Below are 14,001 nucleotides of genomic sequence, written 5' to 3'. Positions count from 1 at the left end.
AGCTGGTGAGAGTGTTTTTCCATCCAACGGCTTTAAAGCGAATAAAAACCTGTGCGTAATGACGTCACATGCTGTTTTGCAATCAAATTGGTATATCGAATTGATTTGAGACATTTTAAGGTGTTTCCATTCATTTTTGGCACTGAATCGCACAACATTCAAGTCAACATTTGCGAACAAAGTTTTGCTAGACAAAATGTTATTCATTATTTATTCGGCAAATAACGATTAAATCAGCGTTTATCGCATAAGCCGTATATCGATCAAGATAAAATCCGATGAGACCGAACGCATTTCATTTGAATCGATATTCATGAAATTCAATCGTTCGATATCACTAAATTCGGATAAAAACGTGTGGATGGAAACATAGCTTCTGTCTCTCTTAGTGTAGTTAATCAACTTATTTTAGAGTTAAAAGAGTAGTTCACTTGAAATAAAAAGTTTCTCACCTTCATGTCATTTAAAAACTTTAAAATGAAATAAAAATACTAAAAATTGCTAAAAAAAGAAATAACAAAAAGGTGAAATTTGTTCCTTGGAACACAAAAAGAGATGTAAAGGAGATGTTTAGCACATTTTGAGGCTGTTGTTTGCCATCAAAAAAGTGAATGGTTACCAGGGTCTGCCAACCTCCAAAAAAGACAAACAGAACCATGAAAGTGATCTACAAGTCATGTGCTTTATTTTAAGTCCTCGAAAGCAATGTGATAGCTTTGTGTGAGAAAAAGACTCATTTATGCTGATATCAAATCAAATCTCATTTTTGTTCGTGCATATTAAAATGTGGCACAGGAAGACGTCACCTCAAAAATCATGGGGTTTTGGATCTCATGAATATGACTTGATTTGGATCTGTTGTTCACACAAAGCTATTGTATGCAGGGTTTGAAATTTACTTTTTCACCCACTAGCCAATTTGGCTACTAAATTTACCGGCCATTCAGAACTTCTGCTAGCTAAAAATTATAAAAAGTTAACTACGTCACAGCTTATGCATTTTATATACCGGTGTATATATAATTTGGAGATATTATAAAATTTGGATTTCATAGATTAATATATTATTCAAACAAAATCCTGTCATCCAGCCTCTCCTCCTATCCTCTTTCATCCTCATCCTTTTAGGTGAACAGATCAATACAGTACAAAGAACATAAAAAAAATGTTGGATGTTGGAAAATAACAATGGCTTTTCTGTTAATCAAATCCTTTTTAATATATTTATTTTTGCTTCAATGTAAATTAACAAGCGCACCGTTATTTGTTGTGTAATGACGTGTATGTTCAAGTAAGTCAGATATGCGCAGATCCTGCACAATATGCTGTATTTAAATATATTATGATGACTCACGAGTTCAGTATTTGTGCTAAATCTGCATAGATTTTGCTTACATGAACTTCCCCAGCAAAGTGAGTAAACCCTGATGATTGTATGGTTTTGGAATAAAGCACACAGATTATATGGATTACCTTTAATTATACTTTTATGCTCCGTTTTCTGAGCTTTCTCTTTCATTGTATGGAAAAGTAACGTGTGAACGGAACACTAACACACGCGTTTGTGTTTTACAATAAAATTCAGCTCACTGCTTGAGTCAGTTAGAGTTAGTTTTAGAAGAGTGCAACTGAGCGGTCTTCTGCTGTTTTACTGTGCTGTACACCATAACCGTTCTGCTTCACACCATGAAATGTCACTGTGTAATTGTGCACTTCTCTCCTGGTAACCTTGCTTGAATTACTACTCAGCAATATGACAATTATAATCCAAACTGTTTTCTCTCCCTTGAGCCCTCTCTTTATTTTGCGATTTTTGCTGCTTCTTCCTCTGTCCTTGCATGGGTTTTCACTAACACACTTCTTGCCTGCTTGGTGTCGGGTGTGGTGATGGGAGGTTTTTATTCTGAGGGCCTGCTGTCATGGTAACTGCATGCGTTACCATAGCAGCTGCCGTTCTGTCACCCTGTGGTAAGCGCCGGTACTGAATGGCCAGTGCTGACCTCTGTTTGTCACCATGGTGGAACTTCTTACTTATAAACAATGTAACCAGAAATCAAAAATAGTCCTTCCTCACATGAAACAAGACAGATTTAGCCACGTGCCTTGGCCTTGTAGAGAGAATCTCTGTTGTGCAGTTTATTTGAAAATAATGAACACAACGGCTTTAATACGCAGTTCCAACACAACATATCATCCGTCAAGATAAGACCAGATTGTAATTAAAGGGCAGGATTTAAAGAATTGAATATGCGTCAATCGCTAATGTGATGAATCGGTTACTACTTGTACATGCATAGTTACTCAAGTTAAGAGCGGGTTTTTATGTTGTCTCATATCTGTTCAGGTATAGATGACATAATATGTAATCGAATATTTGAAGGATTAAATGCAGGTTGCATCTTCTGGAGCAAGTGCACAATCCTGAGGCAAATTGTAATTTTAAGTTGCTGGACAAAGCCAAGCTACAATCACATTTTCCAGATCTGTTAGTCTGGCTTCCCCAAAATCAGACTGGTATATTTCAGTCAGACTAAAGTGTGTACATGGATGAATTCCTGCTTTTGTCCAAATGTAATAAAAGTTGTATAGTGCATGTTATCGCACACTTACTATCAATTGTAATTATAACTTATCTTGGACTCAACCCACTTTTTATGAGTAAAAGGTCCTCTAATCAAAGCGTATGAGATATATCTGCAATGCATCTAAATGTGACAAGCTTTAGTAGAGTTTGGGGACTGTTTTCAATTGCTGCTCTTTTTGTACTTGCTCTAACACACTACATGATCTTGCTACAGTACCTAAAGCATCTCCAGCACTTCCTCTTTCTCCTATTGCACATTCCCTTCTCTTTTCACTTCCCTGGTCAGATGTGTATCAGTTTGGTTTGCATGATTTTTCACTGAGAACCCAGGTTTTTAAAACCAAAGTGGAAATCTCTTTTCCTTTAAGCCTATGAATGCATGAGATGACTCAGCATTGGCCTTCACCTGATCCAGATCAGTCCTGTACAGGAACATTTTTCCATTTAAAGAGTCAGTAAGACATCATAGCTCAGCATGAGGGGCTTTCATCTGCCCATTCTGGGCATATTGGCCCTTTATGACCCTCTGGTGTTTGGCTGTCACTTCAGATCAATGGTGTAGACATGACAGAGGCCAGACATGACCAGGCAGTAGCGCTGCTTACTGGCACCTCCCCCACCATCACCCTCCTGGTCGATCGGGACCAGGCCAGTGCAGGGGGCGCCTCCCCTCGAACTCGACCTCATTCACCCCCTCCTCCAGAGCCATCTGACTCACCTGAGCAAGAGGAAGGAGGAGACGAGCACCTTGGAAACCATCTCAACTGTCCCATGGAAGATGAATACCCCATTGAGGTGCGAGCTCTAACTAAAAGTGTGACAGTGGGTCTGTAGGGAATGTGTGAGTGTTGATAAATGCTGCTTGCTGTAGTTTAATCTCATAACGGCTTCATTTTGATGTTTTAATGCCTCACTCAACAGAGAAAATGGTGCACGGTATGAACATTGCGTATTGGATATATTGTTTTAGGATTGTGATTTGGGCTTTTGCATTTTATTGATGTTCCCTTGATGTTTTGAAATTGTGTAGTTGTATAGACTTGCCCAGAAGACGCGTGTGTCTCCATCACAAATAACTAACATTCAGTTATTTTCTCTAAAACATTGACATTCAAAAGTTTGGGGTCAGTACGATTTTTCTTTCTTTCTTTTTTATTTTTTATTAATATTTTATTAATACTTTTATTCAGCAAGGATGCGTTAAATTTAATCAAAAGTGACAAATATTATGTTAAACTTTCGATTCATCAAAGTTTCCTGAACAGAGTACCACAGTTTCCACAGGAATATTAACATATTAAGAGTTTCATAAGAACAAATTAAGCAGCACAATTTATTTCAGCAATGATGATAATAAGAAATGTTTCTTGAGCAGCAAATCAACATATTTGAAAAATATGATGAATTAACAGAAATTAACAGATTTCTGAAGGATCGTGTGACACTAAAGACTGGAGTAATGATGCTGAAAATTCAGCTTTGCAATCAAAATAATAATTTGTTTTAAAATATATTAAAATACAAAACAATGATTTTAAATTGTAATATTTCTAAATGTTGCTGTTTTTACTGTATTGTTGGTCAAAAAATGCAGCCTTGGTGAGACATTAAAAAAGCAACAAAAATTACCAACCCCAAACTTTTGAGCAGTATCTTATTTATTTTTATAAATGAATCCCAAAGATTATATCATCCATCTGACCTACTGCAAACTTAACTTTTTAAACTCAATACATACAACTTGACTTCTTAATACATCGCATTTTCCTCTCTGGACAGGAAGTGATGCTGATCAAAGCGGGTGGTCCCCTGGGTTTGAGCATTGTAGGGGGTAGCGACCATGCCAGTCACCCGTTTGGAATTAATGAGCCGGGGGTGTTCATCTCAAAGGTAAAATAAACTTCATTATTATTTACAAGTATCTAGTATGATGCAGGTTAATGTAAAAAATAAATGCTGTGATTTGTGGTCAGTGAAGCTTGTGTCAGATGAATTCATATCTGAACTTATTGCGTCTGAGTAGGTCATCTCCAATGGCTTGGCCTCTCAGAGTGGACTTCGTGTGGGTGATCGTATCTTGGAGGTGAACGCCATCGACCTGCGACATGCCACACACCAGGAAGCTGTTAGAGCACTGCTCTCCAACAAACAGGAGATCCGCATGCTTGTGCGCAGAGATCCCTCGCCTCCCGGCATGGAGGTATTTTCACATTTGCACAGGAATGTGAGCAAAACCTAAAGTATGGCCAGATGCCGTCAGGTGGTTTCTTACAGTCACATCTGTGAAGTTCTCTTGACTCAGTCAAATCTAACAAATATTAGATTTTCCTGAAAATACAGCATAATGGCCTGCAATGAGATACCCTTACATACCCTCTCAAAACATATCTGTGCTCTTGTAGGAGATTGTCATTCACAAGCAGCCTGGAGAAAAGTTAGGAATCAGCATCAGGGGCGGCGCTAAAGGCCATGCAGGAAACCCCTTTGACCCCACAGATGAGGGCATCTTCATTTCCAAGGTAACCATCAATTTTAAACCCTTCAGGATTCTGATAGCAAAAAAATACTGGTCTGGTTTCCTCACTAGTCATGTAAATCCTTGATTTGTTACTCACTTGTTCTTATAGGTGAGCACCAGTGGTGCCGCTGCACGAGACGACCGACTGCGGGTGGGCATGCGCATTCTTGAGGTGGGCAACAACAGTCTGCTGGGTATGACCCACACGGAAGCAGTGAGGGTCTTGCGTGCCTCCGGTGATTCCTTGGTTATGCTTGTGTGTGATGGCTTTGACCCAAGAAACGCTACAGGCATAGAGGTAAACACTTTTACAGGAGGAGAAGCAATCTGCTCTGGTGTCCAGCTGTGGCTCAAATAGTTATATAATAATATGTACAGTATTTTTCAAATGTCTTGGGCATGTTATTATTTTCACCCCAAAAAAATGGTTAAGCCAGTTATTTATATTTTGCTGTAGTGTGTCAGTAGGAAATATCAGTTAACATTTCCAAGCATTCCGTTTGCATTAATTAACGTAATGCGCAAAGTAATAATCCAGTGAGATTTGTGTATGCACAAGGAGTCTGACAACCAAAATATTTTGTTTGTATCCACTCTGATCTCACCATCATCAAGTCTGTCTGTGATTTACATGAAGAAACAGAAAATACTGAGACAGACACAAAATCCAGGAGAAATGTAAACTGATATTTCCTACTGACACTACAGCAATATATATAAATAACTGGCTTGAAGTCATATTTTTGGTAAATACTAACGTGCCTAAGACTTTTGTATCTTGCTGTATAAACTACTACATATTTTGCATATTTATTTGTAATTGATTTGATTTTTCAGGCATCCCCTGGTGTTATTGCAAACCCGTTTGCGACCGGTATTGTTCGCAAGAACAGTATGGAGAGCATCTCGTCAGTAGACAGAGACCTGAGTCCTGAAGAGATCGACATCATGCAGAAGGTGAGCTCTCTGCGGCACACAGAATAGGAAGAACTGTGGCATGGATGGAAAAATAACATTCTTCTGTCTGAACTTTCCTGCAGGAGGTAGAGATGGCAAGAGAGACGTCCCAGTGGGAACGGGAGGAGATGGAAAAAGTGGTGAGTAATTTCCTTCCCAAATCGCATTTGTCATAACAGATTATTATCTTAAGAACAACTGCTATTAAAATGACAACAACTTCCAAATCTCCCCAATAACTATAACTAATATATGTGGATCTGTCCTTTTCTTCTCTCTCTCTTATCTTATGCCCCACTTTCCCCCCAAACCCTACTGAATGATTTTGGGTGTTGCTCATTCCAAACATCACATCTCGTTTCTTCTCAATTCCATTCATCTACTTCATTAAATATGTTCTCGTGTCTACTTGGTTCCCTGATTTAATTTTTCATCCATGACTCTGTCACCTAAACCTCATCCCCATCTGTGCAATGGATGTCATCGGAATGTGTGTGTGTGTGTCCATATTTGTGTCGGTAAAATGTGTGTGCGTGTGATTGGGTAAATTTCACCAACCCACCCCCCACTCCCTCCTTATTACCCTCCCTCTTTCGGTAAAGGAGCGTATGCGCTTGGAGCGCGAGGAGGCAACTCGCTTGCTGGAGGAGGAAACTGAGGTGAGGCCTTATGCCCTCCCTGTCATAACGGCCCACAGTAGGGCTCCAGGAGTAAACGCGGGACCAGCCGTCACCTTGAACATGAACAACTGAGTCATGTCTGAACCTCTGAACATTAGAAGCTCTTTTGATCCAGTGTCCTCATACTCAAAACTTAATGAAAAGTCTAAATAAAGTTCAGAAGATTGTTGAACATGTTTTTTCAGTGAACAAAGATATTTCAATGTAATCTTTCTAATGCTCTCTCTACAGAATTTGAGCACTGGGCCATTGAAACTGGACTACAAGACACTGGCGGCTCTGCCTACGACTAGTCTACAGAAAGTTAACAGAGTAAGTACCTACATGTAGCATCATGTTTTAGTAAATAGGATCTAGAAAAAAAATATTTGAAAGACTTTTGGACATAAATGCCAGGTAAGGATTTCCAAACAAATGCTTCCTTATCAAAGTGCATACACCCACTGGCTGCTACAAGTCCACGAAATGAGCCTTCGTCACTGCAGACTAGGGCTGAGTATTGACACACAGTTTATTCAGTTATTTCTATTCGATTTCAATTCACAACCTCTTGATTCGATTCCAATTTCAATTCATTTGGATATGTATCAGAATCAGTTCGGAAAGAAAGTCTCTCAATTAAATCTGTAAACTATACTGTCAGTTGTACAATACTAATAATATTACATTGCCCCAATTATGTTATTTTAAAGTCTCCTAATTTTATTTAGGAGGTCTCCTAAAATAGGTTTACATGTGCTACAGAAGCCTTGTGCTTACTAGGTTCAGGCATCTGCCGTTAAGCCTCGGCCTCCTTTTTATCTCGTGGTCTCCCTTGTATTGCGAATGTTGATGACCCAGCTTTGATATCTTTTAAAACTATTGTGAGTAATAAAATAAAGCTTTTGTATTATTGGTATCCACGTCTCTAGCCCTTCTTGACAATTTCGTTCTTGTGTAAAATTTTAAATCTATGAGGATTAATATTTCCCTGGTAAACAGGGTGGCGTAGTCCGGTGTCCCGCTACACATGCTTCAAAGGTAAAAAAAAAAAAAAAAACGTTTCATTTTAATAACTTCATAGCAAGTTATTTAATTAATAAACATTGCACATCACCACATTTTTCAATGATTCTCAACCGGCTCCATGGATTAATCAGTCTCTCTAAATCCCTCCTTTCTGTGAGCTACTCTGCTCTGATTGGCCAGACAGCTCAGTCTGTTGTGATTGGTCTACCACGTACAGCGCATGTCGAAAACTAAAACGGCCATTGCCATTACAACTTCAGCTCCATCCGGAGGCTTCCTACAGCTCAGCGATTGTACACTTTTTAAACTAAAGACGGTAACGAACGATGACGTCGTTTTACCATGTCAATTAGAGCGTGAGTCCGATGATGAATTATCAGAAAAACTAGTCATTCAACCTGAACCTCCATCGCAAGAGACAAAAGGCGCAAGCGTCTTTACGACATGATATCCACACGAACAAGCTACATCAAGATGTCCTGTCCACGCAGAACATAGGCGGGCATTATGTAAATGTTGTTCTTCGCGAAAATAGATTCGAACTCCAAACGACTCGTTTGGGCGGTTCAGAGTCGACTCTTTCTTTTGAGATAAACTATTTTTATTTAAGATCTGTCTCCTGGCCTATCAGTGTGTCTACGGCAGCGCACCATTGTACCTCAAAGAACTCATCAATAGACACAACCCAACCCGACATCTCCGTTCCTCTGACTAACAAACTCCAGGTCCCCAAGTCCAAACTCTGCACAATGGGAGATAGGGCCTTCCAGGTGGCTGTGCCTCGTTTGTGGAATGCCCTCCCCAACAACTTGAGGGCGCCACAGTCTATAGAGGTTTTTAAAAATAAATTAAAGACCTATTTATTTTTTACTGCATTTTCTTAAATATAATTTTGTTTCTTGCTGTTTTGATTGTTTTTATCTGTGCAACTGTAGCACTTTGAGACATGTTTGTTCATGTGTAAAGTGCAATATAAATTAAACTTATTATTATTATTTATGATGTACTTTCAGTTTTACAAATTTGCAGACTCTTTACATTCAGATATAGCTACATTACACACTGCATGAAAGGTCATTTTCAAAAATCCATAATTTTATGGGGCACTTTAAAGGTTTGACTGAGCAGAGTCTTAACTATTAAATTATCTTGCGAATTATTTTTAGATATAATAGTCAACAATAAGAAACATAAAAAATTTTGGGGCAGTTTTTATATAAACTTTAATTATATAGTTATATTGCTGTCAGCATGTTTTTTTGTTTTTGTTTTCTTCGTGGCCGATTTATTCAATAAGACATCACTAACAGGTAAAAATATTATAAATATGTAACAGTGTATATTACATATAGAGTTATTATTTCGAATTAACTGGCGAGTTTATGGATATTGAATAGCTTCCCTGAGGTAAATACAAAGTTATGTATCATTGTTTACAAGCTACAGTATTTTATTGACACTTTTTTGCGGTCGAAACACTGATTGAGAGATAACATGAGACATGATACATTTCAGTAAGTTCTATGGTTTCTTTCTAAATACCTGATTGTTGATTCATGTTTATTTTATGCTGTAACTAGTGGAAGAGAGGATGGGTACACTTGTACGCCGCTCTGCCGCTTGAGCTGAGGCGGCTGCAGAGATCGTTCTGTCACACTACATTAAAGAGCATCAAAATTACATTTATGTTTGAATTTTGTGATAAAATTGGCCAAATTTAAAAGCTTAGTCTTAGTTACTTATTAAAAGTATCAAAGCACAAAGCTTATGGGTCAGCTCATATTTCCTCAGATGCTTGAATGCTTAGTGTATTGGTCTTCTAAAACATTATGAGGTCAAGCTTTACATTTGCTTAGTAGTGCTCCTTTTACTAGTAGTGCCAAAGGTGAAGCAGTCCAGCTGCTGGCCATTCCAGCCATACCTCTGACAAAATGCAGATTGTATTTGCCGGTGCTTGAGGGGTAGTGAGGGGGAGGTGCTGACCGACAGCTGACAGTAGCTCAAGTTATTTTAAAATGTATGCTGTGAGCTGATTGGTTGAATGGTTTAATGGGTGGGTGTGGCCATTGCGAATGAGGGACCCTTGGAAGATCTTGACACTTAAGTTATATAGTGTCGAGCCGTTTGGAATCAGCTCCTGTCATCGTATTGTGAGTGTACCACTGCTATTACTCTACAACTCTTTGACTTTTCTGTTATTTCTTTCACTCATTCACCTCTTTACTACTTTTTCTTCTTTTTCTTTTTTCTGAGTGTTTTATCTTTTACTAAAATAATAACAGTATCCATTGGTTGTTGGACGTTGAGTTAAGAGTTAAGTCAGTAAATTGTTTTGTTAATTCCACACAAACATCCCACTAACAGGGATTTATTGCCTTTAGTGATGTTCAGTAAAGGTTATAAAATGTAGTAGATGTAATTTGAGCTTTGTAATTTGTTTTTTGATGTTCCTTGATATATTCCTTGCCCCTTTGTCATAATTTTTTGCCTGTGTCTATTTTCTGGGAATGTATAACCTACATAGCACTAGCAGCTGTTAGCAAATATAAGTGAGGCATGGAGAGGGGGTGGACTGCTCTTAGACAGGGAAACACTAGCTCACCGTTTTCTTTTTTTTTTTTGGTGGTATATGAAGAACCATTTAGTCACGGCTATTTATAGATACTGTTTTGTAGAGCAGTGACTTTTATCTGCACACAAGAGCCATTGAATGAAGTTTTTTATCAGAATGAGGCCATTAACTGTGTGCGACGGTCACAACTTAAGCATCACAATGTGCCACCAACTGCACCTGTTTGTGAAGCCACAATTGAAGCAAGTTTTCACAGGACATATCAAGCCTAAAGTCTGTATTAAAGCACAGAGCACATTAGTGCAAATGTTCAGGATTGAGTGACTGTTCACTGTGAGATGTCTCAGGATGATGGGATAGCTGTATTTAGCTCCTCACTCATCTGAATTGGCGTGACTGGTAGATGTTTGTGACTTTAGCATGGCTGTGATTCTTCCCTGCTTTTCTTTTCTTTTACATTTTCTGTGTTCTCATTCTCGTGTCATTTTCCTATCCCCTTTATGTATCATTAGTTGCTCTGCTCTTTTATTTGTCTTTGTTTCCTTCTCACATTATTCTCCCTTTTGTCTCTGTCGACCACATTCTCTCTCTCATTCCTCAGTTTTCTCCCTCCTTTGCTGCATTCGTCACAATGGAGGCTGCCATGCCAGCTGGCCCTGTAGATCCCCTGGGTTTTGAGAAAGTCCATGCCTCTATGTACCATGTAGAGCCCATTGCCCTCCCTTCATCTCCAGTCTGCCCAGCCGCAAGTCCAGCGGCTTTAAATCAGTCCCAAGCCGACACATGGGACCCACTCCCAGCTCTAGGAGTGCCACAAGAAACTAACCAGGAGGAAGAATGTCTTGTGGACTCCCAGCCAATCTGCTTTAGTGAAAACCCCTTCCTTGTGGCTAATCGCAAGGGCAAAGGCTGCCCTCCTGAGGAGCGAATTTTATCAGGGCCACCTGTGGGTTACGGCAGGCATGGGCAGCTGCAACCCTGCTTGTACAGCAAGGCAAGCAGCCTTGAGGAGTGTGTTTTGTGACTGTGTGTGTTTCTGGTCAAGCATGGTGTGTCATCAGTAGCTTTTTAGAGTTAACATACCTCCTTAATCCCAAATGCCATCCAAAGACTTGAATAGCTGCTTTAGACTTCCTTGGGTTGTAAAATTTCAGTTTCACTGAAAAATACATGTCTATGTACATTTCCCATGATTAGAAAATAGGTGAAGCTGAAAACGGAAATGATTCAAATATGGGACTTTGTACTGTGCTTTAATGTATGGTCTTGAGGCATTTAAACATTCCCAGAGTGACTGAGAATGCTTTGAATGTGAAATCAACAGGTGCTGAAGACAAAGGGTGAAGGGCTAAGGCCTCTCACCTTAAATACAGACCTGCCACTGGCCATTTACAGGAACATAAAACACTATGGTTTTTAAAGAAACATTTAAAATGTTTTCTGTACTAGCATGACATTGTTGTAGACACTGTTTGTAAGAATGCATTTTTATGGCATCACCGCTTGATTTCAAATGATCTGAGGCACGTAATACAAAACATTTGTCATCAAGCGCAATTGTTTATGGTTTGCTGTTGTTACTCTCAAATCAAGATTAACTGCTTCTATAAAACTTTGTAATTTGGCAAATTTAGCTTATTGGAAATGGCAGACCTCATCTTGCTTTGTGAAATACTTCACTGACTGATTAATTCCCTTCCTGTACTTGCTCTAGTGATGTGTTCATTTTGCTGTATTTCAGGGTTCACCGTCTGAGCTTCTCAGGATTGACAGTCCTGTCCGAGATGCTGCACACTCTCCACACAACTCGCAGGTCAGTCCCATTCAAACCGGTTTCACTCCCTTTTCATTATATTCCCTTTCTTTTCTCATTTGTTTTCATGTGGCTGTCAAACATTTTCCATGGGGAAGGCTGTACAGATTTATCAGGTCTACTACAGGTCTAGTTAATGTCTTCATTAAGTTAGTATTCTGGTTGATGGCCTATGTGCTCTGATTCCACCCGCCGTCATGACATTTCCATATTTCTCAGCAGTCCCACAAATCTACCTCTGCGATGCTTGGAAGAGAGGTTCGATATGTAAGTGGGCTGACCAGCCCTTGTATGGCCTGCACTAGCTCCATTTGGCTTTGCATTAGATGTTAAGAGAGGAATGGTGTACGAGCCTGACTGTAACTGAGCATGTCCTGCTTTTCATGCTCTCTGCAGCAGTGAAATGCTTGACTCTTATAGTATTTACACCAAACCAAGCAACTGAGCATGTAACTACAGCTTTGTAAATTAACACTGCGTAATAAGACCTTAGGAATCGTATGTAGTTTGTTACATGATAATTTCCATCTCCATACTGTTCAAAGTTTGTGGTTGGTGATTTAAAAAAGAAATGTAATAAAAAAGTATCTTATCACCAAGGCTGCATTTATTTGATAAAAAAATACAGTAAAAATAGAAAACATTTTAAATTATAATAATATATTTAATATATATTTTTAAATATATTTTATTCTTGTGATGGTAAAGGTGAATTTTCAGCATCATTACTCCAGTCTTCAGTGTCACATGATCCTACAGAAATCATTCTAACAATCTGATTAGATGCTCAAGAAACATTTCTTATTATTATTAATAGAAACCCTTACCAATCTTTTGAATTCTAATATAATAAAGCCCACATGTGCAGTTACTGGTCTTGAAATGGCAAATCCCATGTGAAAACTTTCTCTTTCTTTCACAATTTTTTACATCATGTTCATCATTTTCTTGTTTGTGTGTTTCAGTCAAACATTCAGTTCCCTTCAAATGCAAACACCAAGGATAGTTCATCATCAGTGAGTGTCCAAAAGTGTAGATATCTAGTAATGTATAATAGAGCAAGTTCATGCTAATATTAATCTGAATTACATTACCGACCATATTATGTTAAACTTGCAATTATTATGCAAATGCAAAATGTCAAATACAGTAAAGTTCACTGGAAAGTGTCTTGGCTATAGTACTTTCGGCATCTTGCAATCCAAATGGTGGATAGTTGTATTTACTGTTGTTTAATTTCTCTCTCTTTCTAGACTAAACCTGGTGCCATCCAGCCTCTCTCTAGGGTGCGACCCGCTGTGTCTCCAGCCAGTCAGGATGGCCACAGCAGTCCCAACCCTTTCCAGCATGGCCTCTCTCCCATCAGCTCTCAGACCACTGTAAGATCCCTCACCACTGTCTGAACCCTAATGAGGCTCCCCCTTCATCCTCAGTTACCAATGCCTAAAGACCAACAGAACACAACTGTTATTTTATTTTCTCCTTATATATTCCAAGGTGTGATTACCGCTGTGCCTATTAAGCCTAACAAACGGTCACACCATAATCCAGGTCATAAAAACGGGTTGTTTAGAAAACAAAGACATATCAACTTCTCACTGCAAGTAACATTGTGCCTGTTTTCTATCAAGACACTTCTTTTGGATTTTTTTTTTTCTTTCCCTAATCACAAAAACCACATTGTTTGCACAGCAAGGTTTACACTCGCATTATCTCAGGATACCAGTGTAAACTAAAATATCGTCCAGAGTCGTTTGCCCCAGTCACCATAACCACAGACCTCCCTCATACTATCAATCTCTCTCCTCTCCTCTCCTCTCCTCTCTCTCCATCTTTCCATTGACATTGGCGAGTGGGCTGCATGCGGTC

At 38.9% G+C, this 14,001-nt stretch overlaps 1 protein-coding gene across 50 annotated transcripts in view; it reads left to right on the top strand.

Moving 5' to 3' along the window:
- Positions 1-14,001, top strand: part of scrib (scribble planar cell polarity protein) — a 97,329-nt gene that overhangs the window by 68,011 nt on the left and 15,317 nt on the right. For 28 of the 50 annotated variants that reach the window (XM_079604858.1, XM_079604824.1, XM_079604816.1 and 25 more), the window contains 14 exons: positions 3,134-3,379; positions 4,364-4,474; positions 4,608-4,784; positions 4,987-5,103; positions 5,212-5,400; positions 5,940-6,059; positions 6,143-6,199; positions 6,662-6,718; positions 6,971-7,051; positions 10,921-11,313; positions 12,061-12,132; positions 12,352-12,399; positions 13,098-13,148; positions 13,386-13,511. In XM_079604858.1, coding sequence (XP_079460984.1) covers positions 3,134-3,379; positions 4,364-4,474; positions 4,608-4,784; positions 4,987-5,103; positions 5,212-5,400; positions 5,940-6,059; positions 6,143-6,199; positions 6,662-6,718; positions 6,971-7,051; positions 10,921-11,313; positions 12,061-12,132; positions 12,352-12,399; positions 13,098-13,148; positions 13,386-13,511 — 1,845 coding nt within the window. The remainder of the gene's footprint in view (positions 1-3,133; positions 3,380-4,363; positions 4,475-4,607; positions 4,785-4,986; positions 5,104-5,211; positions 5,401-5,939; positions 6,060-6,142; positions 6,200-6,661; positions 6,719-6,970; positions 7,052-10,920; positions 11,314-12,060; positions 12,133-12,351; positions 12,400-13,097; positions 13,149-13,385; positions 13,512-14,001) is intronic. The other 22 variants (XM_079604856.1, XM_079604855.1, XM_079604852.1 and 19 more) reach the window with 10 other exon arrangements.

The sequence above is a fragment of the Phoxinus phoxinus genome (assembly GCF_949152265.1).
Source record: "Phoxinus phoxinus genome assembly, chromosome: 2".
NCBI lineage: Eukaryota > Metazoa > Chordata > Actinopteri > Cypriniformes > Leuciscidae > Phoxinus > Phoxinus phoxinus.
The sequence above is the reverse complement of the archived record's forward strand: the minus strand, read 5'-3'. Positions and strand labels throughout refer to the sequence as shown.